General features: G+C 37.8%; 1 protein-coding gene across 1 annotated transcript in view; it reads right to left on the bottom strand.

Annotated features, from left to right (window-relative positions):
* PCCA (propionyl CoA carboxylase, alpha polypeptide) overlaps positions 1-25,998 on the bottom strand; it is a 306,936-nt gene that overhangs the window by 239,859 nt on the left and 41,079 nt on the right. The window contains exons 5-6 of the mRNA XM_009892045.1: positions 10,717-10,830; positions 9,124-9,177 (exon numbers count right to left, since the gene is read on the bottom strand). Of these exons, the coding sequence (XP_009890347.1) occupies positions 9,124-9,177; positions 10,717-10,830 (168 nt within the window). The remainder of the gene's footprint in view (positions 1-9,123; positions 9,178-10,716; positions 10,831-25,998) is intronic.

Genomic DNA, 25,998 nt, shown 5'->3' with positions numbered 1-25,998 from the left:
CTGATGCAAAAATTATGAAGATGGACAAATGTGTGAAACGCCCAGTCAGAAATGCGTGCACACTGATAGCAGTCTTATTTTTAACCTAAGTTTCATGAAACTGTCCAAGAGGTCAGTAAAAAAAAAAAAAGTCATACACACATCCTGACATACATAAATTGCTAAGTTTACAAAATTAATGCTGTCAAATCCTAGGTGATCAAATAAAACATGATTTGCTGTCAACAAGCCCCAAAGTTAGGAAGACAACTTGTAGCAACTTTTTTTCTTCCTATTATGCTCACACATGGGCTGGCATTCAGGGACCAAGTGAAAAGCAGATGCTAGGTTCTACACAAAACACATCCCCTAACTTTAGGACATCAATTTTAATATTTGTGTTAATTCAGAACTTCATTGTTTAAGACAATACAACTGCCAAGTATTTTAACTATTTTCCCCAAAAACACATGCCTAACAACTCCAGCAGCAATTGCTCAGTCAACCCAGTACTCTAAGTTAGTGTTATTGATCACTATCATTCAGTCTGAAATAGAAATGAATGAAACATGCTGTGCAAATATACAAAGCTTATTTGTAAGCCAACCTTCAAATAGAATTAAACATAAAATGAAAAGGCAAATGCATTCATAATAATAAGTAGGAAGTCTTTTAAAGTTCCAGGGAATTCTTGAAAAGATTTGCAAAATGACCCACTAAACACAATTAGGCAGCTGCACATAATCTATTAAATCCTTACTCTTACCTGGGGGTCATCATTACTGTTGCACTGGCTAAAGGCTTTCTTTGACAAAAACAGACAAGCCAGATAAGTTACTATCAAATAGTGCTTATGTTTGTCTGTGTTCATAGATTTTTGTTTGTTTGAGCATCTCTGCTATGAGGAGAGGCTGAGAGAGCTGGGACTGTTCAGCTTAGAGAATAGAAGGCTCAGGGGGATCTCATCAATGTATAAACACCTGAAGGAAAGGTGCAAAGAGGACAGAGCCAGGCTCTGTTCAGTGGTGCCCAGTGACAGGACCAGAGACAATGGGCACAAAGTGAAACTCAGGAGATTCCCTCTGAACATCAGGAAACACTTTTTTCACTGTGAGGGTGGCCAAGCACTGCCACAGGTTTCCCAAGGAGGTTGTGGAATCTCCATCCTTGGAGATATTCAAAAGCTGACTAGATGCAGACCTGGAAACAAGCTCTGCTTGAGCACAAGTGTTGGACCACATGACCTCCAGAAGTCCCTTCCAACCTCAGCCATTCTGTGCTTCTCTGACAAAGATTGGATTTGATATCTAAAGCAGAAACTGGGTCCAACTGAATTATGCATTCTACAACTACAGAGTAAAAATATGCAACCAGCCTGAAGATATTGTAAACACTGCAAAAGACATGCCTGAACATAGCTTGCCCTAAATCCTTTACAGCTCCCACTGTTGCTATAACTGGTGCACCTACATACCAGTTAAAAATAAAATTGAGCTCCTCACGTGTTTCAATGCACTTTCAGTAACCAACCGTATCTGGCATATTAACAGTGATCCCCTCAACATGCAGAGGTAACTGGAACAGTTCTCAGAGACTACAGAAAACAGTGACCCCAGACAGACTAGACAACCACCTCTTGCTCAGGAAGCAATTTTGAAACAAATGAATCCACAAGTGAATCCTGTAGTATACTGAACAAATAAGTAGGTTAAGTCTTACTGCTGTAGAAACCACGAAGAATATTTGAGCACTTTGCATTACAGCAGCAACATAACACTCTGTACAGGTATTAAATACCTATGGAAAAGTTTTAATCAAGACATACACAACACTATAAAAGGAACCAACCAGCAACATAAAAGAAACCTTAAGTTTATAGAACTTTGAGATCAAGTTTAATAGCTCAACATGATTATAAGTACTAGTTTCAGGAAAACACTTCCTGAAGTATGATTACAGTCAAAATACCCACTGTGAAAAACAAAGCCCCCCTCCCCCCCCGCCAAAAGTCTGCCCTGTCCCCGATAATAAGTAATCTTTAGAAGCACGTTAATCGATAGCCTTTTGGCTAGCATGGTTTTCCACAGCTAATGTAGAAATCACTCAAATGCCTTTCAAAGAGTTGCCAGTCATGATCCTCCCTTCATGATACTCCTTCCTGGTCTCAGTAGATCCATTAGGGGTCAAGTATCAGAATCTGATCTGAAAGTGTCAGAAAGTAGGAGCTATTACTCCCCTAAAACTCAAACCAGAAAAGCCAACTAAAGAAGGGTATGAAGAAGGAATGAAGACTCAGCAGAACACCTTATTCTTACGTAAGAGTCACTAAGATAGAGGAAGACACAAATACATAGTGTCATTTATTGCAAAATATAAGTGTCTTCAAACTAAAGACACTTCTGCAAGTAAATAGAGGAATTTTCCCCCTTCCCTCTAAAGTAATTATCCCCTAGCCTTAGGAAGAAGGACATTTAGTATGTTCGTATCCTCATGTAACACATCACAATCAGTAACAAAAGCCGCTGAGTACAAAAATACAGTATGCTGTAAGACATCATCTTTCTTGGCTAGTAAAGAGTAACTTCAGTAGACAGATTTTGGTTTGTAACTTGCTGCAATTAGTTTTCAACTACAGAAGAGAACAGAGGGTAAAACAGAATTGGGAGAGGGAAAATTATTCTATCACATACATCACTGCTTCAATCTATTTCAATTCTGTAATACTACACAAAAATCCATCCCACCACTAAGTTGCATTCATCTTTAGAGTCAGAATTTTCTTGACATGCATATTTTCAGAAGAATATATAGAAACCCTTAAGTATGCAATCTGCAATGTAAAACTACTCAATGCATATCATCCATCACTATAAAATAAATTCTTTCTTAAAATGCAGGCAGAAACCAGGAATGATTAAGGAAGCATTGTTTTTGTTGAATTGTAAGCTGAAGCTTCATCTGCAATGCCAAAGTAAATTAAAATCCACAGGGCAACAAGAGTTCTTATTTCAAAGATGGATCATCTCTTAACTCTTCCAGTCTAATCCAACTCCACTGGTATCAATGAGACATTTAAAACTGATTTGGAAACAGAGAAGGACATCACATTTGCAAGGTCACCACAACAGCTTACATCAATTATACTAGAATAAGGCAAAGTAACAAATCACCTTAGCTCAGAATGGACAGAGTTCCCCATAACCAGACATCCTTGTCTGCATCACTGCAAATCAGTAATAGAATAAAAAGGCAGAAAGTGAAAGGAAACAATATTACCTACGTAAAAAGAGAATTACATGGCATTCCACTTGCAAGCCTTACAGCAATGAGGAAACACACCACATAGGCATATACAGTTGTTAATATTGTGGAAACAGAGCAAGAAGTTATTCTCACAACCAGACACGGCAACAGTGGAAGAAATCAGACAGAACAAAGCATTTCAGAAGCAACGTGAAGAATTCCTGTAAGCCTGGAAATAAGTGCTATTCCAGTGACACTACATGTCAAGAAATAATGAGTTTTTACAAAGCAGGATTCCACAAATACATTCATCTGCAGAACCACACACCCCAATAAGCACGCCAAAGTGCTGCTATTGAAAGGCATCTCATGGGAAATATTAAATGACTTATGATAGTCCAGATAGGCAAAATCACTCTAATGTATTCTTTAATCACATGCACAGCATTAAATCATTCCAGAAGTCATGCAAGTCTACAGCTCATCCACTGAGAGTCTCAAGTTGCAAGACATTACTATTTAAATCAAGAGGGTGTTGTTTGCATTTTTTTCTAAGAACAGTTGCCCATGTTAAAGCTTTCAACCTAAGCCACTTTAAGAAAATATGTAGCTTTAAAAAAAATGAGTTAAAAATAAAGTCTTACTCTAAGTGAAAACAAATACAAATAGCTCGACTGCCATGTCAGAGGAAGTTGCCCTAATGAGGAGATCAAGGGGAAAAAAAAAAAACAACCACACACTAAGAATACGGAGTTCAGGCAAAAGACTCAAAAGGAAGGAGAGTCTTTTTGTCACCAATCACACAAATCTTTGGCAAAACACCACCCTGCATCTTTAAATACATGCATATAGGTTATACACACATATATCCACAAGACCTGGGGGATATGCACTGTGAGACTTGGGTTTGTTTGTTTTGTTTGTTTTTTTTACATTGAGACGTCAGACTTCATTTGAAGAGAGTACTCTAGCTATATACAACAGTTGCTGAAGATTTGGAAGGTGCAGTAGAGTAGAACTGGCATCAATTTGTTCTGTAGCATAGGCAATCTTAAACAGGACACTGATGACAACATAGGCAATCATACGCTTTTAGCAAGGGTCTGTGAAGTTTCCTACAGTACAGGAGTAATACAGCCTTCCTACTTCCACACTAGGAAGTGCCTAAGCAGACAGTTCAGATGGCTCAATTTCATTTTTCTAGCTCCCACGCACTAGCAGAGGAATAGTAATGACTGACAAATAATGCCCATGATTTAATATGTGCATTATTTGTCTTTCCCGTGGATTTCACACAACCTGATACTGCAGATGATTTAGATTTTTGTTTTTCTATGACAAAGACTATGTGGGATTAAATACAAGAATACAAGTAGCATTCAGAACCATTCTGCCTCAAAACAGTAAGCAGTCATGCATCGATGTTACAGGTTCACAGACAGAGCTTTTCTGGGGGGCAAATTGGTGACGTGTTCACCTAGACAAGTACATTGCCTAACCTTTATCACCCAGTAGAGGTATAGTCTCCAGTCTCCATCAGACAAAGCACCTTAAGCCACCAGAGGCAGTGGTGGTAGGCACTTAGACGCTTTGGTAGGCAATGACATACTATGTATTGCAGGACAGAGCAAGAAACCCACATTAACAGCTCTGTCTGCCCCACTCCTTGAAGGATACAAACTTTGCCATAAGCAGATTCTTGACACCAAGCTTCAAAAGCTGCCTTTTTTTCAATTACCGCTTTGCAATTTGGAAAGCACAAATGCTAACCAGTCACATGAATTGCCAGGTAGGAAGTCAATGCATGTGGGAAGAACATAAGAATTATACCAAATGCTTCTCAAAAACATAACATCCATTGAATCATGATAAAGGAACTTCACAATTTGCTTACAAATAACAAAACCGTTCACAACAATTGTAAGGAAACGTTGCTGCCTTTAAGAGTTTACATTTTAAAAGGTGACAATCCCATAATTAGCTGTGCACAGGGCTATGGATCCACCTGCACAAATTTCTTCACAGGTCAGACATAATCCTTACAGAAGATGACATACGCTATTCTTTCTTCTACCTTTTCCATCTCAAACTTAACAGCCATTTACAAACATGCGATCAACCATTTCCACATACAGTTTGCCCATCTGTTTCAGACAATAGATTGTTGGGTTTTGTTTGGGGTTTTGTGTTTGTTGTTGTTTTTTTTTTAATTCCACCAAGAATGTTAATCTAGCTTCAAAGGTAACTCACTCTTTTCTCCCCCATTCCCTTCTTCACCCAGGTAAAGAAGGGAGGAAATAAAGAATCGCTGGGACCATGGGCCAATCCCAAAGTATTCAACATGTTGAGAGACCTGACTCGGCACTCCCACCCCCCACCACAACAGCTGCCCTGGAGGTTTGCAAGGGAAGCAAAATGGCAACTGCAGAAAAGTGTATCTTTCAATGACAGGCCAACCAAAAGGCTCATCTTAGTCTCAGGGCTTTCTCTTTGCCAAATTTCAAAGGCCTGCTGCAGACAATAGAGGTGATAGAGCTTCTCACAAGGGTCTGCATTAATTTTATATAATGGGAAATATTAAGCAAGCTAACCTAAATGCAGAGGTCACTATCAAATTCTTCTAAAACATGAAGGAATAAATTGTTCTTGCAGCTCTGCATAGCACCTTGCAAAAGGTATTAGAATATATTTTTTTAATGTTGCAATAGATTTCAACTGCGCCTTTGGAATTATGTCAATACTGAGCATTATGCTATTATTCCTTGAAGGAAGCAAACTGCTTACAGGCAAATGTATTTGGATAAACTACAAGTAACAATTTATGCACCAAGTTTTTCAACTTCAATGTACAGACAATTTTTACAAAGCACTGCAAGAGTTCTAAGTTGAATAGCTGAAACTTCTGAACTAAAATTAGAATGCAAAGATTCTAAGGAACTAAACTCGCTCACACAAGCATGTTTTGTTATTCTACATTATAACTAGTGTTTATCAGCATATTCTTAAGAGTTTTTCAAAAGTTTTTATATTAAAATATTAATCTTTGAGAAATTGACCTTAGAGTCTAGGAAATCGTTGACAGACTCGCTCAATACAAATGCCATGGATCGCTTTTCTGTCAGCCACCAACAGGAACCAGAAGAGAAACACACGAAGGGAGACTGAATCCACCAACTTTTTTATTGGATCACAATGAACAACATGCCAGATAGTCACCTACTCATTGCTTTTTGGAAATTTTGTTTTAGAAACAGCTGATCATTTACTTGTGCTCTCCCTCATTCTAAAAGAGAACAAAATTCAGTTTCTAAAGAAAAAAAAATAAAGATTAGTAATTTTCAATACTCTAAATGTATCCGTCAAATTCTTCACAAGGACTGTCTATAGCTTTGTGCTATTCCATGAAGCATTTAGGCAATAATGAACAAAAAGACATGCTTTTGTTCAAATCACACACAGTCGGATTACATGTGAACTGACCCTCCATGTGTTAATTGAAGACAAAGCTTTGCTTTGAGCTCATTACTGCTCTTACAGACAGATTGGCAAGTTTAAAAAATTTAGTGCATTTCTCTGTTTTCAAATGCAGGTAGTTTGTTTTAAACGTACAGATGCACACCAGGAAATAAGCTCAGGTTTCACAAGTTTCATGACTACTTTTAGCACAAAATAGCAAAATAGTGGATGTGCAAAGAAAGGGATAGGGAGAAAGAAAACAGAACAAGAACACATCTTCGGCAACTTCACAACAGTTTTGTAACATTTGTTACAGGCTTTAATAAAGATAAGAAAGACGAGGCAACTTTTCCTCCTAAATATATTATTCAGGGTGTCTTGAAAAAAAGTAAGCAGCCTCAGTGATAAAAAGACAGATCGTTTCACCAATACTCACCAGGGGTTTGATATTCTAGAGCCACTGACATGAAGGGAAGCATGACTACGTCTTGAGACTTTAAATAGTGCATTTCGGAAAGCAAAGCAGAACTTTATTATATTTATAGAGACCAGAATACATCAGGTTTCTGAAACATAATTGAAAGCTATTTTGAGACTGTAGCACCAACCCAAACTCAAACATGTTTCTAGTCACCAAATTATTTCAGGAATTCACTGTTCCAACGATATGAGTGAAAAGATGAGAAATAGGAAGGGAGAGAGGATCTACAGGAATGTTTGTACTTCCTCCATTTCTGCTTAATCCTGCCAAAAAAAGTGTTCCAGACTGTCATGTCACCAATATTGTATTTTGCATCACCAAATAATAACCAGATTACTAGCAAATGTGCCCAGTTTAATGCAATAACTATCAAATTTCAAACTTTGGCAGCAAAATATACAGCAAAATAGTATGAGCAAGCACTTCTGTTTCATTAATTTTTTATTATTAAACAAACAGGAGCTGCCAACTAAAGGCAGTTTTCCTACTGGTCCCATCCAGTCAGAACACAGTTTGTTATAAATTAACCCAGAAATTTTACCTCAAAAAAAAAAAAGGGGGGGGGGGTGTTTAGTACATAAAGCAGAACAGTGATAAAAGCAAACTGCTAAATGGTATGAAAATAACATGTAAAAGATTACCCCAGATTTGGTAAATCCTGGCAAACACCAAGTGTTTAGAATTCCTTTCAACTTTAACATCACCACCACTCAGCAACCAGCAGGATGCATTTCGCATCACACAGAACTTGTACTTGTTTTTATTTAGGGGCTCTTAAAAAAGCACAACTGAGAGGTATAAAAATTTGAGATTTCATTCCCAAATAGTCTCCTTGATGACGAGGTGGTATTCTCTAACAGCAAATAACCAACTAAATACTACGGGTCTGTGCTACAATTAGAACTCAATCCAAAAGGGACGTAGTCAAGGAAGAGATGTGGAAACAAGAACTATTCCACAAATGCTAAGAACAAAAGAGCTATCATTTTATAGAATCACATTCTTCACCTGTGTTTTTACCCTGAATCAAAAAGGTGTAAATTCCTCTCAAAATCAGCAACAAATTTATCTTACTGCCTGTAAAACAAAATGTTTCTTCAGCTACAAGGTTCATTTACTCTGTAACAAAGTTGGTGGCTGCAACAGCTTTTTACTGGAAATTTCAATGTAATATATCCTTATCCTCAGTGAAACCAATAGACAATAAGGTATGATTTGGAGTGACTGCACATACAGCACACACTGAGGACTTTGCTCAAATGTTATGCATGTAACTTTCTTTTGGCACTGCTCAAATTTATAAGCACCTGCATAAAGCTTTTGGAAAAAAATAAAATCAGTGAAAAGATCATATATCAGTTTCTATGATATACAAAAATCCCACTGAAGTAAAGAGGTTGTGAATAATCATTCTTATAAATTCAGACATGAAGTGAAAACAGCACCCACCCTCTTGGCTCTATTTGGTCCTTTCGGAGAATGCAGCTCCACAATACACGACCTCCAGCAGAGAAGCTAGTTTTTAAACAGCTTTCTATTCCCATACTGAAAGTGCAGTTCAGCACCTTCTCAAAGCTGCTGATACAGCTGTTCACCAGCTGTGCTATGAATCACCAAAATGGTCACTTAAAAACAGATACTTTTAACCTAGATCATTTCAGTAACCCAGTTTTACAGAGCAGCCTCATAAACAGCACAGGCACAAGTGAAAATGCCAAGAAGTTCTTACATCCTTGGTAAAGTTCTTACAAACAGGCACCTCCCCTTTTCCCAAAAGAAAACACGGGCTGTAATTACACCCTCAAAACACAAGAAATCCACATGCATAGAAAGCATAAAGAACGCCCCTATCTTAAGGTATATTTTAGATCTGCCTTGCGTTACTATCTTGATTCCTGAGATACCTTGGAATGACTATATGCCACCTAGTGCATCATACAGACAAGCAAATAGAAATAACTTACCAAACGCCTAGCAAATTCTTTATTTTCTGAAAGAAATCCATATCCTGGGTGTACCTTGGGAAAAAAAAAAAAGAAATTCAAGCTGATTGAGTTTTGAAGCCAGCCACCAAATTTGTTAGCACCTTTTCAGACACTGGGGGAGGTAAAGTAGACCACTAAGCATTTAAATTAGTTGAATACTTTAAGAAACTGTCTTAACACACTGATTTATCTGTCCTAAGGCAAGCTGTAAGACTCACTGGTTGAAGAACTGCCATTTCTGTAACACTCATTCCTTACTTGACTTGGGAGAAAGATGCTGTTTGTAGAGCAATGGACACGCTCCCTTTAGTATTTTGCCTTCTGCTCTTTTTAACTCCATTTTGCCACATTTATCTCATTGCAGACTTGTGCGTATACACTCATCCACATTCTTCTCAGTAACCACTATAAAGTACTCCTCACTCCAAAATATTTCTAGCACTGATCACAACCCGTGGTCTTTAAGTCCAGTCATAAGCCTCCTACATCTAGCGACCCTTGCTGGAGAATATAGTTTACTGCCTCATTAGTCTAAGTCATGCCTCCGTAGTGCCTAGTTTGCTATTCACCCCCCAATACACACCTAGCATAACAACTTGAGAGGAGCGTGGCAAAGAGTTTTCATTTCACTTTTCGCAATTCATTGATCCAATGAATTTTTGATCCAGTATACTCTGATAGACAAAAGTATAAGCCATTTTATTCCCCTCTTTTAAAAAGCCTGAACAACTAGGTTCCCTGGTCAGAAACTCAGAGGGATGGAAATAGTTTTTTCTTTATAGGAAAGTTTTTGGCCCCTGAAAGCATCATACCAAAACAACTTCTCTGAAAGAAATTAATGCTGATCCAAACTGTTCCTGAGCAGATATTGTTTCTTCTATACGCCCATCAAATTTTATTTTAATAAACGCTCTGTGTACAGTAGCTCTGAATAATACATTTTATTTCACTGACAGAACAAAGAACATTAGGCATGTGAACATGATTACACATTAGTTTTTCCAACCGATTCCTGGTAAGCTTTGAATCTCTGGCCAATTTGATAGCAGAAAGGCAGAATAGCCCATGTTTACACATATAAGCTAAAGTGCCTTTTGTAAACATTCTGAAACAAAAAAAAATTATGAGATGCACCATTTACCTTACCTTCCTGCGAATAACATTTCTCTAATTTAGAAAGTGATTCAAACTAAGTTTAAGCAAAAGCCTTTTTAGACACACTTTGTAAAACATTCAAAAAAGCCATTATGGCATATAAAGGGTTAGTGCTCAAAACTAATTGGGATTTTTTTTTTTTCCCCAGCAAATTTGGAAATGAACTGAAGCTGCTCCCTGGTGTGAAAGCTGAATCCAGCAGCCACCTGCAGGATCAGCGACCAGTGCTGCCAGATGCTACAAAGCCTTTGATTTCCAGTAGCGATTTCGGACACATTTAACTCATGTGACATGAACTAACTGGAATAGCATATTCAATCACTTCCCCCCCACACCTTTTTTAAAAAAATACAAACTCTGGCTTTTCTGCTTTCTATATATGAAACAGCTGCAGCAGATAGACTCATTCAGACTCACAGCTTGGGCCCTGGTTTTCTTAATGACTTCCATGATGGCATCCATGTTGAGGTAGCTTTTGCTGGTGGGAGCTGGGCCAACACAGACAGCTTCGTCCGCCATTTTCACATGAACCTGAAGAGGCAATATTCTGCATTAACAGATGCTCCCAGCAAAAATAATTACTATCACCCTGAAATATGCACACAAATCTGATTGTTTCAAAGACAATTTACATACCATAAACACTAAAATACACACCGAAATTACCAACATTGACATACAAGAACTCGCACAGTAACATTAAATCTCATTTCATTTAACTCTGAGCTTAAGTCACTGTCAAAATGTTTTATTATTCCAATATATTATTTTGAATTTGATTAAATAAATCATGACAAATATAATTTTAGCTTCCTATACTGATCATCTATATGTAAATTCAGACTAAAAACTACTTTGTTACATGTAACCAGGGTAGTCTAATATCTTAATACTTAATAACAAACATTCATGACCAGTTCTAAGCAGGCTCCCCAGGAAGTTGGGGATAATTAGAGTGAATTGAATGAAGGGATGCAGTGAGTGTCCCTGCACAGCATCAGGTCAGCACCATGCACAAATTAAAGCCTATGACTAAAGAGTTCAATATCACTACACATGAACCAGAAAATCTTGAGAATTATTTAAGCAGGCTCGTGTTTGATTCTTAATCCATTGTATCCTCATTTATATGCATTTGCCAAACATTTTTTAGTTAGTCAAATCTGAACTATACAAGAGAGACAAACATTTCCAACATTTGATCAGGAATAATAAAATAGGTTTCAAATTAGAAGTCAGGTTTGAAGTTAGAAGTCTACCCTACAACTCATACGCACACTTATCTTGAAGAGAAAGTTACAAAAGTTTAATTAGATTGGTCCTTAACATGTTTTCAGAGTTCAGAATACTTTTCCTTTAAAGATACACGCAGACCCGAGAAACAAAACAATCCCTTTTTCTTCATTTCTGCTCTTCTTTTGTAAGCTCCCCTTCAGTATGTATGTAAGAAGGCACACCGTTGCTTAAGCTATGTAAGATTATATTAGCTATGTGTCGGTAAAACTTGTTTATATTGACGGTTTGACACTTCCAATGCTTACCAATTTTAAACATTATTTTTATGAAATACTTGATATCATCTTCAGCATTTGAAACTGAGAATACATTGTTTAAAACGGGTGTTCTTTTAGAATATGAGTAGTCACATATGTGAAATTTAAAGTATTTTTCATTAATGAACATGGAATTTTCTTCTTTGTGAGAAGGCATTATTTGCAAGTAGCATAAAGGCTGTCAAGTATGACAAGCTACAGTTAGAAGTAATGTACCCTGCATATACTATTGGCTTATTCCGAAGAAACAAGGCCAGAAAAAAAATCATCTAGAAATAGTGACAAACAGTAGTCAAACAGTATTTTGAATAATACAGTGAGAAACAAATATTCAGGTTAAGTATAACAAACATGTAGAACAAGCACAGGAGTCACTAAGCATTTTATTTTTTTCTTAATGTTTTCCTGACATTTTTCTGAACTTGGAAAAAGTTAGTCCTACCACCAGGAAGGAAAATTAACTTGCCACTTAGTTCCAAGTTCCTTTCTGGGGGCATCTCTTAGATAGCTTCTGAATTTGCTGTATACTTGAGTATCTGAGAGTTCACATAACCTCCTGGAATCACCACACATTTCACATTTGAATTACTGCTTCTGTAAAGTCACAATGGTTTTGTTTTACCACCACAGCATTAGCCTCACGTTAAAAACAAAGTAAAACCAAAAAAAACCCCTAAGTACTAGCACAGACAATCATTCAACAAGATTTTAATGCTTTTTAGTAAGTACACCTCAGCAACTTAAGTCAGTAATCTATTCTGATCAAATGCTATCAAGATTAGCCTGTCTGCCATCCTTCGTGGAGCACTCAAGTACAACAAACAGCACAGCCCTTGGATACCCTCATTTGCATGATTGATTTATATGCTGAAAGTTGTTGTTTTGAATTCCAACATTATTTACATGTCTAAACAAACCTATGTAAGCTTAAGCATCGTTTAAGCATGTTTGCTTTACAAAAACAAAAGCTTCCTTATAGGAAAGGACTAACTTAAGACAGCTAGCTATTTTTAGGTATCAAGAGAAAAACTTCCACACCTCACACACTTCTCACACTGAGAAACCAACAGTCTTACTAGTATCAAAAGTAGCCACAGAAGATACTGCAAGACCATTAGTTCTATACATATAAACAGTCTTCAGCACACATACCCCCCCCATTTTCTCCCCCCGCTTCTCACATGTTTCATTGTTACTTCAACTCTTTGGAGTTTTGACTCTCCCCACATTCCCTTGTCATCTGGCAAATCCACTTCTCCTTATTCACCTTACTGCAAGTTGTCAGTGCCAGTTCATCCTTGTATTCACCCTAATATACCACACATGGATACAACAAAACAGCAAAACAGTACCCATATCACATTCACATTACCTGACACACTGCCCCAGAGAACCAATCAAGTATCTCAAGGGCAAGAAAGAAGTCACCATTCTTCCCCACTAGCCCAAAACCTTCAGATTTTTAGGTTCCGGTGACAGCTCTTCAGTCTACAGATCCTTCTCATATCTACTTTTTTTATAAATTGTTAAGCCAGTCCACATATAATCTGGAAATAGAGATATGTTTCCTCTTAGCAATTCATGATGACAATTCCCCTCTCTAAGCATTTAATTTCTTTCACAACGCACTGTAGCTCATGAAGAATACTCCAAATACCGTAACACAAATACACTACAGAATTTACAGTATAGTCTATGGTAACATAATTACACTAACCATAATTGCTAGCAAACATTACAACAACAAAAGCCATCATTTGAATCTACACTACCAAGCGGCACATAATTCACATGACAATGCAGTAAACCTTCTCCTCTGCAGAAGATGACTTATGATGCAGTATTTCTAGACAGCCAAAAGAATCCAGCAACTCCCTTTCCTCAAGCACTACAAGTTTCATATGTATTTATTTTCAAATTCAAGAGTTGCTTAAGTGCTTGACTTCAATCACACAATCCTAGGTATTCAAAACTTGTCCCTAAACTTACTACAGCTAAAACTTCAGAAGTGCCATTTCTCTCTTTACTGTTTTCATTTACAAACAAAAACGTCAACAAAACAAAGAAGCAAGTCCCAGGAGGTTCTGGAAGAAATGCGATTCCTTCATAAATATTAGAATTGACCCTGCAAGCTCAAGCATGAATGGATAACAAAGGCTGGAAAAAAACAGATAAACCTTAAAGTGTTAAATGGTTTATACAGCAAGTGTTAATCATATTGGGCTACCTGTGCCTCAAAAGATACATTTCAAGCAGCTATAAGGACCTGTTAGAGAATACAAACAACTAGAAATCATGAAATGACACATTTTGTGTAAAAGGAGTTTAATTTCTGTTAAAGTTGTGTATTTGAAGTAGTATATTTCGTAAGGGCTAATTATATCGCAGCAACAACAGAAACAAGACAAGACATTCACCAAAACCTACTGAATCACTATTTTACAACCTCAGTCATCCAAATCCTGTATAGGTTTGTTACACTTTTGGAAATTCAAATCCAAAGCAGTAACAAATACCCACCCAGCCCATCACAGCCTCCTCAGCTCTGCACCTAAGACAAATAAGCTACTAATAATACCCTGGCTTTAACAAGGAGTCCTAGTAGAACATAAGAATGAATACTCCTAAAATAGTGTAACTACTTTTGGATTAAGGTACAAAGACAACTGGACACAATCCGATGTACAACAATGATTTTATTGCACAATTCTTCATTACCACACACAGACACAAGAACAAGCTTATTAATTCAAAACAAACCACACAAAAATGGCCACCTGTTTCCAAAGCTAGTTTAGGTCCAGGAGCCACCTCCACGGCAAGGCACCTAAACCAGTAAATCCTGCCAGATCTTTACACAGCAACAGCTTTGTGTTTCTTCACCATGTTTCCAGCAAACAGGCACGTAAAGCGAGGAGTCCATCAGGGCTGATTAGCCAGCCATTTTCGGCCTGGACTGGTTCCAAGCACCGCTCCAGGCTGCAGCAGCTCTCAGGCTGGAGAGTGCCATAAGGGGTAGTAACAGCAGCAGCGACTGGACTTGGAGATCTTTTTTCTACATTATGTTTCAGTATTTCAGGAGGCTTTATAAACCACGTTTGGTGCCAGGGCTTGGCATCATATCCCAAAAGAGAAATACCCCCATAACCCAAAATTTTGGATATAAGCACCACAAAAATACTCAATGTCCACTTTGTAGGAGATAACCCGATTTAGCAGGGCTGCGCTGAATCAAAGCTCGTAAGTGCCCAAATTACCTAGATTATGTTAGCTCTCCTTTACCCTGGAGGGTAGCACATATACACATTAGACAGCAGCATGCTCTCTTGCCCAGCCATACTCTGAATTTACTGAATCATCCCCTTAATCAAACCTGCATATCAAATAATAATCAGTTTGAGATATCAAAATGAATAGCTTACTACCCAAAATATACGTAACACTCCTAGAGATGCTCTGTTTAACACCGCAGAATCAAGGTAACCTTCTCCAGAAGCCATTCAGCTGCTGCAGATTGCTTGTTTGTAATACAGATTTCAACCAGTCATATTTACATAGACATGCCCCTCAACATTTAAACACAGAAAAGTTTTCTTAGTATGGAAACAGAATGCATGAATGTAGGAAAAAACATTTTAAGGCAAAGAACTAAAATGCTCGTTTTCAGTGCATATGCAATCTATAAAACAATCAAAGACACTAGGATAATTTACAGATCCCTAGCATTATAATTATTCAGTGACTTCAGAGTTTATTCCCTTCTTATAAATCTGATTCATGACAGGAGTGCTTTACTCCCCAATTTGATAAAAACATTATTTTTATACTGATTCTCATCTACTAATTCCAAAAAAGTAAAGGCTGACTGTCATGACAGCCAACAGAGGAACAAAAAATACATCTACATGTGTTTCTTAACGGAGTGCTTAGTATCACTCACATAGTTTCCACAGATGATTTTACATACTTCAGCAGTTTCTGATGTTTATCATGTGACAGATGCCATTTACTTCAGTGTAAATGCCTAATTAACACATACACACACTCACTCCCCCCAGTCCTCCATCTCTGAGGAGGGAAATGTCTGGGATTCCCCAGTGTCCCAGTTTTTCAGAGCAGGTCACCCTCCGCATCCCCCGGTCTCAACACAAGTTGATATTCATGCAGCAGGGACAGCTATACTGAGTTGCAAGATGGATTTTCCCCCAGCTCTTCTGTACTGTTTCAGAATTTATATATAGGGAAACTTATATCTACATATAAAGTGTTAATCAAACCTATGAAGAAATTAAACCTCCATGAAGAGAACACCTCTGTTTGACACACTAGATAAAAACTCAAGTATTGTTTAGACAAAGAAATCTAATCAAACAAGTCATTCTCCTTTTATAGCTCAAATCAATATTACACATTGGAACAACATCCGTTGGTGTAAGTGGATTCACTTAATTGGCCCAAACTGCATAATACGCTCAGCAAGACAAATCACAATTAGCTCAACCCATAAAATAGGGCTAATGAGTACATCTTTTGTAAGGTAGCTAAAAAACCAACCACATCAAATCTTGCCAGCACCACTGCCAAAAGGGACAGACGAAACAGAACAAAAAGCTTGTGGCATTGACCAGTCTTGCTTGAATTAAAAAAAAAAAAAAAAATGCAAAAAAGGTTCAAATTTACTGCTTTGCCAAAAACATATCTTTCATCTGACCTCAGTGTCTTTAGCAGATTCACACTAAAATACACACACCGATAATACAATAAATCTGTGCACATAGTGAGCATGCAGTATTCATACAGCCTTTAAAGTGCTATCTACAAAGAAATACTGCCAGGCAATTACAGCATTTAACCCTAAAATGAAATAATGGAAACATTTCTAAACCACATGAAAAGCGGAACTGTGAAAGCCATAAATAGCATAACTAGCCTGTATTTTCTACATTTATTTTTATTCAGCATTTCAAAAACCTAAATAAGAATTTATGCAAATAAACAAGTCAACCTACAGAAGTCAGCATAAGTAGATTTCTCTGCAAGCCCGTTTTAAAACTTACATTGTTTTAATTTGATGGCCACAAATAGTTATGTGAGAACTAAGGTAAAATAATTCTTCAGTGACCTTCAAACATTAGGTTGGTGAAGGATATTTACTTACAGTTGCCTCCAAGTCTACAATGACTCTCAAAATAGCCCATCTATTAGCATCCACAGGATTAGATCCTGGGATCCAAGAAAAAAAAAAAAAAAAATCAGCATCCTTTCCTCTACTCCCCCCTACTGCCCCTCAGTTTGCCAACCAGTTGAAACTTGAAAACAGCAACAGCCTCACTAACTAGTGGCCTCAAAAATCCAGATTTCAACTAAAACTGAAGAATCCAGGTCGAACTGAATAGTCTTGAAAAGAAAAGAAATACCAACCAGGCAAGGAAGACCATATTTCTAACCAAGACTAAAACAATGCACTTTTCAACAAAGATTTTCATCTGTTCACATTCTCACTTAAACATGAATTTATTTTTGTAACCTTAAAAGGCAAGAAGTAATCTCAAAATTCTCTCTCCCATAAACAAATCTCTGGAACTTTGTTGGCTGCCAAAAAGACACATAATTTTCCTCGATCCCATCAACAGGAAAGGGCCACCCCCCGCCAATGTATCTAGAGGCCTGATCACTAGTACTGTGAAAAACAGACCATGCTGAGGCTGTCACACTGCAACACTCTGAAACTGAGTTCTGTTCGCTGGGACAATCAAGGAAACACCTCCAGAGTCCTGCAGACATTACAGGTAAGAATCTGGAGGACAATCTTCCAGAATGGCTTTGGCTCCTAAAGCCTTTTCTTATATGCTTACCCTTTGGCAGATAACTTCCCAGTGAGGCACCTGCTAGAATACTGACGGGGAAGAAGGCTTCTCCATCAGAATTTTATTGCAAGTACTTAATGTGTTTTACCCTCCAAAATAGAAAAGACCAGGAACTACTGACTTAGTGCCTTATACAAACTTAAGACGACAGAACTGAAGTTTAGCCAGATCTGAGTACCTGAACATTGGGAAGACCATATAATTAGGCTGATTAAAACAGGGTGATAATTTATTTTGGCCGTACATTGAAAATTGAAGGTATGGTGTTTGCCTCTATAGTATGTTCTCTTGAACCTTTTCTAGGAAAGCTTGTCTCTACAGGCTTCTATTCAGAACTCAACTGTTCCTAAAACAAGACTTCATTAGCCTATCAAGTCTATCAGCAGATGGCCAACAAGTACAAATAAAAGATTGCTTAACTTCTTTTCAAGTTCAAGCAGCTTTTCTTTTTGAGAGGAAAACCTGCTTAAAGCTCTAGAAGACAAAAAAAAGCTAGTCTGTCACAGTTAATAGCCAATAAGAGCAATTCATTTGCTATTGAAAATTTGTCAGAGCGTTGTTTTGTATCACAACCTTCCACATGTTTTCGTCAACACCAACCAGGAACAATCAATCAATCTTTGGTAGAATAACTGAAAAAGTAGAAGTGGAAAAGGTAGATCAATAGTCATCTTGTACACTAATCTACCTTTGGAAGAACTGCAGGATTAACAGAGGTAGAGGAACCAGGAGGGAACCACCACAATGTCCCATTCTTCAACTCCAACTCATTGCATCAATAGCAACACACTTCTCACAATCTTGAGGGAAAAGCATCCCCTGGTCTCCTTCCACTCGTGGCTCCCTTTGATAGGGTAGGGCAGCTACCAAGTTTCTTCACCCAAGTGAAGGTTAGAGGCAGCACAGCCACTCAGAACAACGTTTGCTGATTTAGGGGGTGTTGTGAAGAAACAGTCTGCAAGCCAGCAGCTGCACTCATACCTCTGCAGACTATTTTACTTTGGAGTACATTCACAGAATCATAGAATGGTTTAGGTTGGAAAGGACCTTGAAGATCACCAAGTTCCAACCCCCTGCCATGGGCAGGGACACCTCCCAATAAACCAGGTTGCCCAAGGCCACGTCCAGCCTGGCCTTGAACACTTCCAGGGATGGGGCCTCAACAACCTCTCTGGGCAACCTGTTCCAGTGCCTTACCACCCTTAAAGTGAAAAACTTCTTCCTAATGTTTAATCTAAATCTCCCCTCTTCCAGTTTGAAGCCACTCCCCCTCGTCCTATCACTACATGTCCTAATAAAAAGTCCTTCCTAGTAAAAAGTCCTTCCCCAGCTGTCCTGTAGGCCCCCTTTAGATACTGGAAGGCCGCAATAAGATCTCCCCGGGGCTTTCTCTTCTCCAGTAAGATCTCCCCAGAGCCTTCTTTTCTCCAGGCTGAACTCTCTCAGCCAACTCTTTCATCCTGTCCTCATAGGAGAGGTGCTCCAGCCCTCGGATCATCCTCGTGGCTCTCCTCTAGACATGCTCCAGCAGGTCCATGTCTTTCTTATGTTGGGGACTCCACAGCTGGATGCAGTAGTCCAGGTGGGGTCTCTAGAGTGAGTCTCCAGGAGGAATGGGACAATTTTACTTCAACTTGGGAAGATACTTAATAAGTCTGTTTACCAAAGAGTCTCCATCTGTTCTAAGAGTTGAGTAATTCATCATATTTAGAGCAGTCCACCATGCTCTATGCGGACGCCAGAGTTTAATCTTTGCAGTGTATGTGATTCTGAGCTTTAAGTGTTTTAGAAAAAAGAATTAAGTTTTTTGTGATATTAAGAAAACAGTAGTGCCCTACAGTGTTTTTAGTAGCCTCTCTCTGCATTTCAAACACATCTGTACCCACATGTCATCCTTTCCCTAATGGAATCTCAGCTTTCTAAGCATATTAGCAAAGCAATAGGACAGATCTTTCTCACGCTGTTTCTTTTTCCTGCCTCTCCCAAAACAAGCTTACCATGGAATGCATTTGATGCATGTTTCTTTGGTTTGTTTATTAAAATGGGTAAGACTTGGGACATGGGAAAACTAGTAGTTAGGCAGGTCTAGAAAACAGTATCAGCTGGTAGCAAGGGTAGCCAACAACTACAGAACTTCAGTAGTAGAGGTTTAGCTCTTAATTGAGCTAGATATCCCAGAAGATTCAGAATAGGTAGCTTAAAGTCAGCCACATTACAAAGCAACACACAGTAAGCATTGGTGGCATGCTCCTATCTAGCATTTTCAGCTTAATTCAGACAGAGTTCCTCTTTCAGATGGATGAACACTGTACACAACCATTCAGATGAGGTTCCTGTCTAATCTCCACACCTGCCTGCCTACAGATGGATGGACTGCAGAAATTGCTTCCAGCATCCAAAGACAGTAATAAAGTCAGGGATGCCTGAAACCAGTTCCAGGGTTGAGAGAACAGCCCACAGCAACAGCAAAGTGAATTCACAGCTACCTGGCATTTCAACTATGCAACAGTATTTAAAAGAAAGGTGAGAAGGGAAGTATGGCAATATATTTTGGAGCAGTAGCTGGAGAACTAACATAAAAATCCAAAATGAAAGATAGAGACCCTACAGTAAATTAAGTTCTTTCCAATGTGGACTAACTTCTGACGCAAAATGAACCACATACTGAGACATGAACAAAGTTTCACAATAAGCCTCATTTTATGCAAATACAAGTTGCCACTCAAAGGATGATCACACCCCTAATTCTCTTCCACATGCAGCTCTAGCAATTACAACACTGCTGAGACAGATCAATAAACTGAACAGACACAGTGGAAAAGTAATCTAAGGGGAGGGGAAATTAACCTTCTGTCAGATCAACAAGTTAAATCACCTCCCAAGCCACACCATCGTTGGATCTAATACAGTGAATGAGAGAGGACAGGAGAGCACAAACAGTCCTTTCAGAAATATTTTGGACTTACTGAAGTTTAGACATAATATGAAACAAGATCTAAAATGTCAAATATTTCATAAAAGAAAATTCCCAAAATAACAGGTTGTGGGTGAATTCAGAATACCTTAAGTATAAGAAGCAATCAGTGCAGATTTTCTAAAACACAGAAAATTTTCCTTATGTCTATGTAATATATACCTACACATATATTTTCTACAATACAGATGTGTGTGTGTATATATATGCACATACACACACCCCTTTACCACTTTCAGGCACCCAGTGAGTGGGGGTTTTCCTACAAAAGGAGAGCATTTTCCTTCAAAATTCCACTAATGTGAATATTCAGATTTCTTAAAAATTACGCTTTGTTAGTTTTTTCAATAAAATCATTAGTTCTACAAGAAAATTAGTGTTCTGACAGTGTATTAAAAATATGTTACATCATAGAACAACTTTGAAGAAGATAGTCCTCTATATAAATCCCATCCTAAGTTTTCCACCCTCAAGTGTCTTTGAAAGACAAGTCAGCTTTGAGATTCCAAGAGGCAGATGTCTGTTTGACAGCCACTTGGTCCTGTTACAACAAATGTAGTAAGAAAGTACAGAGCAGCGTTTGTTATAAAACACAGTCAACACACCATGAACTGCTAGCCTTAGCTTTCATTAAAAAAGGGTCGATAACAGAGCCTGTCAGTATTTGAAACCCTGTATTCAAACAAAGTTTAAGCAGATTTTGCATTTGCATAGTATTAGATAAGGTTGATCACAGAGGACCCCAAAGACCCCCCCAACATAAAAGAATTACATGGGAAAAATTGTATTCTGTAAAGGAGGATCAAAGTAGGTAACAGCCAGAGCCAAATACCTCCAAAGAAAAAAAAATAAAAAACAGATCAGCAGAACTAAGTTACCGGATTAAGAGTTCCAAAGTTGACTGCAGTGCAAAACTATTTTTGCTGCACAGAAACTCTTAAACAGGGCAGAAGAAAGAAGGCAGAAAAAGTATTTATTTCTCAGTTTCACCTTATGGTGTAATGATTTTTAAAAGGTATTTAACATTGTTCATTAGATCATTGTACTAACCTCCATTCCATCCTTAAATATAATTTATACATTTATATTCTACAATACTAAACATATTACCCATAGATTAACTGAAGTACACACCTACTGTTACACAGTACATCCATACTCTTGAAAATGGTTATACAGACAACCAGCTGGCTCACCAAATCTGTAAGGACTGTGCACGGTCTAACAAATGGGTAGGAATAGACAAGTAAACCTGTACTGTCCAAATAAAATTTTCACACAGCTAATACCAGCACCGGACAATTCAATCACTAGATGCTGATACTAGACTTCATGCGGTCCCATCCTTCTCCAGATCATCTGGCAAAAATATTTTCAACCAGGTTTTTTGTTTGTTTTTTTTTTTTCTTACAGCCAGAAGTATCTCATCCCTCAAAGACTTCTGCCATAGTTACATCTCAAATTGTAAAGACTGTTTCAGCCTGTCCCCAGGAAAATACTTAATTTGCCTTTTAGGTTATTGAGTATTTTCCCTGATAACGTTTCCACCTCACAGCTGATTTCCTATGATACACACTTTTCCATCTGAAGGTAATTCACAAATAAAAAGCAGAATCTTACCCTCTACTGTATCCCATTAATTTTATTTCAGCAATATTATTTCAGCACATCAAGCAGTTTTAGTCTAAGAACAGTGCACTGTATTGAGGAAACAGGTCTTGATATATCAAAAGAGCATCCTTCACAAGCCACTAAGAAGTTCCACCCACCACAGGTTTAAGCACAGTTCCTGCTTCAATAAAAAAAAAAAAAAACCACTCAGGTCTTCTTCCACACCTACTTCACACACTTCCATAACAAGCTGTCACTTCTGGTATTTTCTTTTTGGAGGCAAGAATTTGAGAAGTACAAAGTAAAGCCCTCCTGATCTTCACCTTTGAAGACGAACTTAAAAACTAGAAAATACTGGAAGTATTACTACCAGACTAGTTCAGTTACAGTACCATAAATACTCATGGCCTATAAATTCTAGTAAGTATATATTTAGAACTTAAATATAATGCACTTGATCATTGTTAAAGATAGTGCAGTAAAAAGATAATTCTATGAAGACATTCTAAAGCAACACCTGCACAACACAAAGAAAGAAACAATCCATTTCTGTGAGAACTGTTCCCATTTTTAAGAAAAGTACAAACTTTTGCATTCTTCACCTAATATACAGATAATATTCACAAGACTAACAGATTACCTCAGCTTCATGTACAGTTTTATAAGATACTGGAGTAAACTATGTAAATAGATTCTTGTTTTCAAAAAGCCTAGAATTAAGAAAATCTTTCCAAATGGCACGCAATCTGCATAGCACAGCAACACACACGCTCACACCACAGTTCCTTCTAAATCCTCTTTCCTGTTAGCATTTAGGTTTGGGGGGGGGGTTCCCCCTCCTCCCCACCTGCTAAATAAAGTCCTGCTGACAGCAAATGATTGGTTTACCTATAACTCCAGGGGGTTTAGCTATCCGTCCTTTAAGAAGCTTTGACAGTTTAACCTGCTGAGCTCACTGCACCCAAGGGAGGGTCTTACTTGCAGTTTTACTTCTGCTGCTGCTGACCGCTAATACTGACTCCGCAGATAATGGATTTCAATAACAACCTCCTACAGGTTAACACTTTGGGTACTAGCCATGATACTGCTTTAATTAAGTTAATACATGAAGGTCACAGTTTGGTAGAAAGTTTTATTAAATTTTGTAGTGCTTACAATAGCAGGAAAAGTGCACACACTCACCTGTCCAGTAGGTCTGGGATAAGTTTGCCTATAGACATAATTCAGTTGGTTTATGGGTTTATGCAACTTTAAGTGAGTTCACTTTATTAGCTCTATTTCCTCTAAACATGGATTTTTCCAGCATAACTGATAATTTCACGATGGATATGAAATGGATGTCTCTAACCATGCTGGGCACAAAATATGTCTAGCTGACATATAAATAGTCCACGCACTACAGTTAAGGGGTGTTGGGGTTTTTTTCCTCTTTGCAAGGCTCAGAGCATCCCAAGAGTGTAAGATTAGCTTTTTTATTTCCTTGAAGCTAAGTTGCTAACATTAAAAATAAATTTTATAGTTTAGCAAGTTATTAATTATGTAAAAGTTTAAAGATGTTAAAAACATCTAGTTGAAAGTGGAAAATAATCAATATTCACTGAAAACAAACATTTGAGAAAATAAGAAAGTGCAGATTGGAGAGGCACATGTTTAAATGTATTTTTCAGACTAAGGATTCACTTATTCTTTTTCAACACAGCACTTAAAAGCACATATTCACTTCAAAAAATAGAGATGAAAAGAGGTTCTTCGTTAAGAACCTGGAATTAACTTCACCTGCAAAAACATCCATTTGCCAGATTTCATTTTATTTTTTGTTAAAGTACACAATCTGACAGACACTCTACAGAGTAATAACGAAGCAGCATGGGAGCCATTTAATATATTTCTTGATTAACTCATTGCCTGTCCAGTTCTCATACAGACATGTGCTCACATGTCATAATCGTCATAACTCCCATCATCCCTACAGTTAACACACAAGCTCCTTGATTAGTGCACAACTCCCAGACGAGCCATTGCTAATGCTAAATAATTCCCTTCGGCCTCCTGCGACTATACCGCAGGCTCTCCAATTAAATATAATGTCTCTGATGAGCCATATTAATACGGACAAATTCCTGCCAGGGATTCTAGCCCACTCACTTTCACCAAAGAAGCAACTGAAAGAGAGGAAAGCTGTATACATAAAAATTAGCTGAAAGAATATGTTTGCCATGAGGCTTTAATTATAAAACTTTGTTGTCACAGGTATGTTATTCTTGGAGGTATCCAAGAGACTGGCATATTAATACAAGTTTACTGGTAAATGGCAATGAGTAAGTTATCATTTTAATAATTGAAAAGCAGGCATGTATATCAGATAGCTTTTCAATCACTTAATTACAATTAGCAATACCTAATCACACATAATAAAGTTAACTACAGAAACCCTCAGATCACTTGCTGTTGGCATGGCAATTACACTCAGCTGGTCGTGTGCATTAAGCATCATTTGAAACATTGGCATAGCTACACACCTACACAGAAGGGGGTTTTTTTCAGGTTATAAAAAATATTTCCGTAATGATCCATACATGATCTTTTCAAAACTTGCACCAAGAAACTACTGTGCTTGTTTAAAACCTGCTGCAGCATCACAGATTGTATTGCAAAGTCCACATATTTTACAATATTTACATACGTACCAGGAAACACTAAAATATTTTAATGATGTAAAGGAGCCCTAGTCATATATCAAATACATAGCAGACAAATTATGGTAATTTCTCCCCTTTAAAATGGGAAGAATCACTGGAAACCCCAACCTTTTCAGAGTACACTGGGATTCCTTAACATCATTTAACTCAAAATTGCTGCCATTAGCTGGAAATTCATTACAGAGATTTCAAAATCATAAGGAGATCCTAGTCCTTACAGCACACAGACCGATGTCCTTAACCCTAGTGCTGACCCTCTCACTAGATGAGATATCAACAAAGGACATGTAAATAGACTGTTGCAGAAGTATCCTTTAGTAGTTTTAAATATTGCTTGCAACTGCACAAATTGTAAGATATTCAAATAACCCCCATGAAATTTTGATAAGCTCTTCCCCAAGGTCCTTGCACCTTCATCCTTACACTAATGCACTTCATCTTCATTTACCTGATCATTAGTTTCCAGTTTGTTCAGCTGGAAACCAACACACACTAATTACTTTGACATCACAAAGTCCTATCTGTCTTCACCACCTCCCCAGACAGCAGGGAGAAATTATCAAGGGTAGGCATGATAATATCCTGATAAATGATGATTCACATCACCTCACTGTCAATCATCCAGAAGTGCTCACGCAAGATACCACTCAATCTCATTACCGAATCCTAGGGCTAAGAGTACAATACACACCAGGAGTCATATTTCAAACAGCAGGCCACCTGGGTAAGATGCAGCTCTTGGAGATTTTCACAAATTTTGTTGGCTTTTTGTTTTAACACTGTAAATGTCAAATATTCATATATTTTACTGCTGGCAGAAAAGGACACGCTGAAAGCAAGGCAATTCGTCTTGAGGGTTCAAGTGAGAAAAAAAAATCTAGGTTCTTTAGAGGGGAGGAGAAGGACAGGTAAGTTTCATTAATTTAAGAAAAAAATTAATAAACCCATCTAAAGTTTCAAAATTCAATTTCATGATTTAAGCACCGTTCCTGCTG

This window comes from Charadrius vociferus, unplaced genomic scaffold (genome assembly GCF_000708025.1).
Source record: "Charadrius vociferus isolate BGI_N301 unplaced genomic scaffold, ASM70802v2 scaffold110, whole genome shotgun sequence".
In the NCBI taxonomy this organism is placed as follows: domain Eukaryota; kingdom Metazoa; phylum Chordata; class Aves; order Charadriiformes; family Charadriidae; genus Charadrius; species Charadrius vociferus.
The sequence above is the reverse complement of the archived record's forward strand: the minus strand, read 5'-3'. Positions and strand labels throughout refer to the sequence as shown.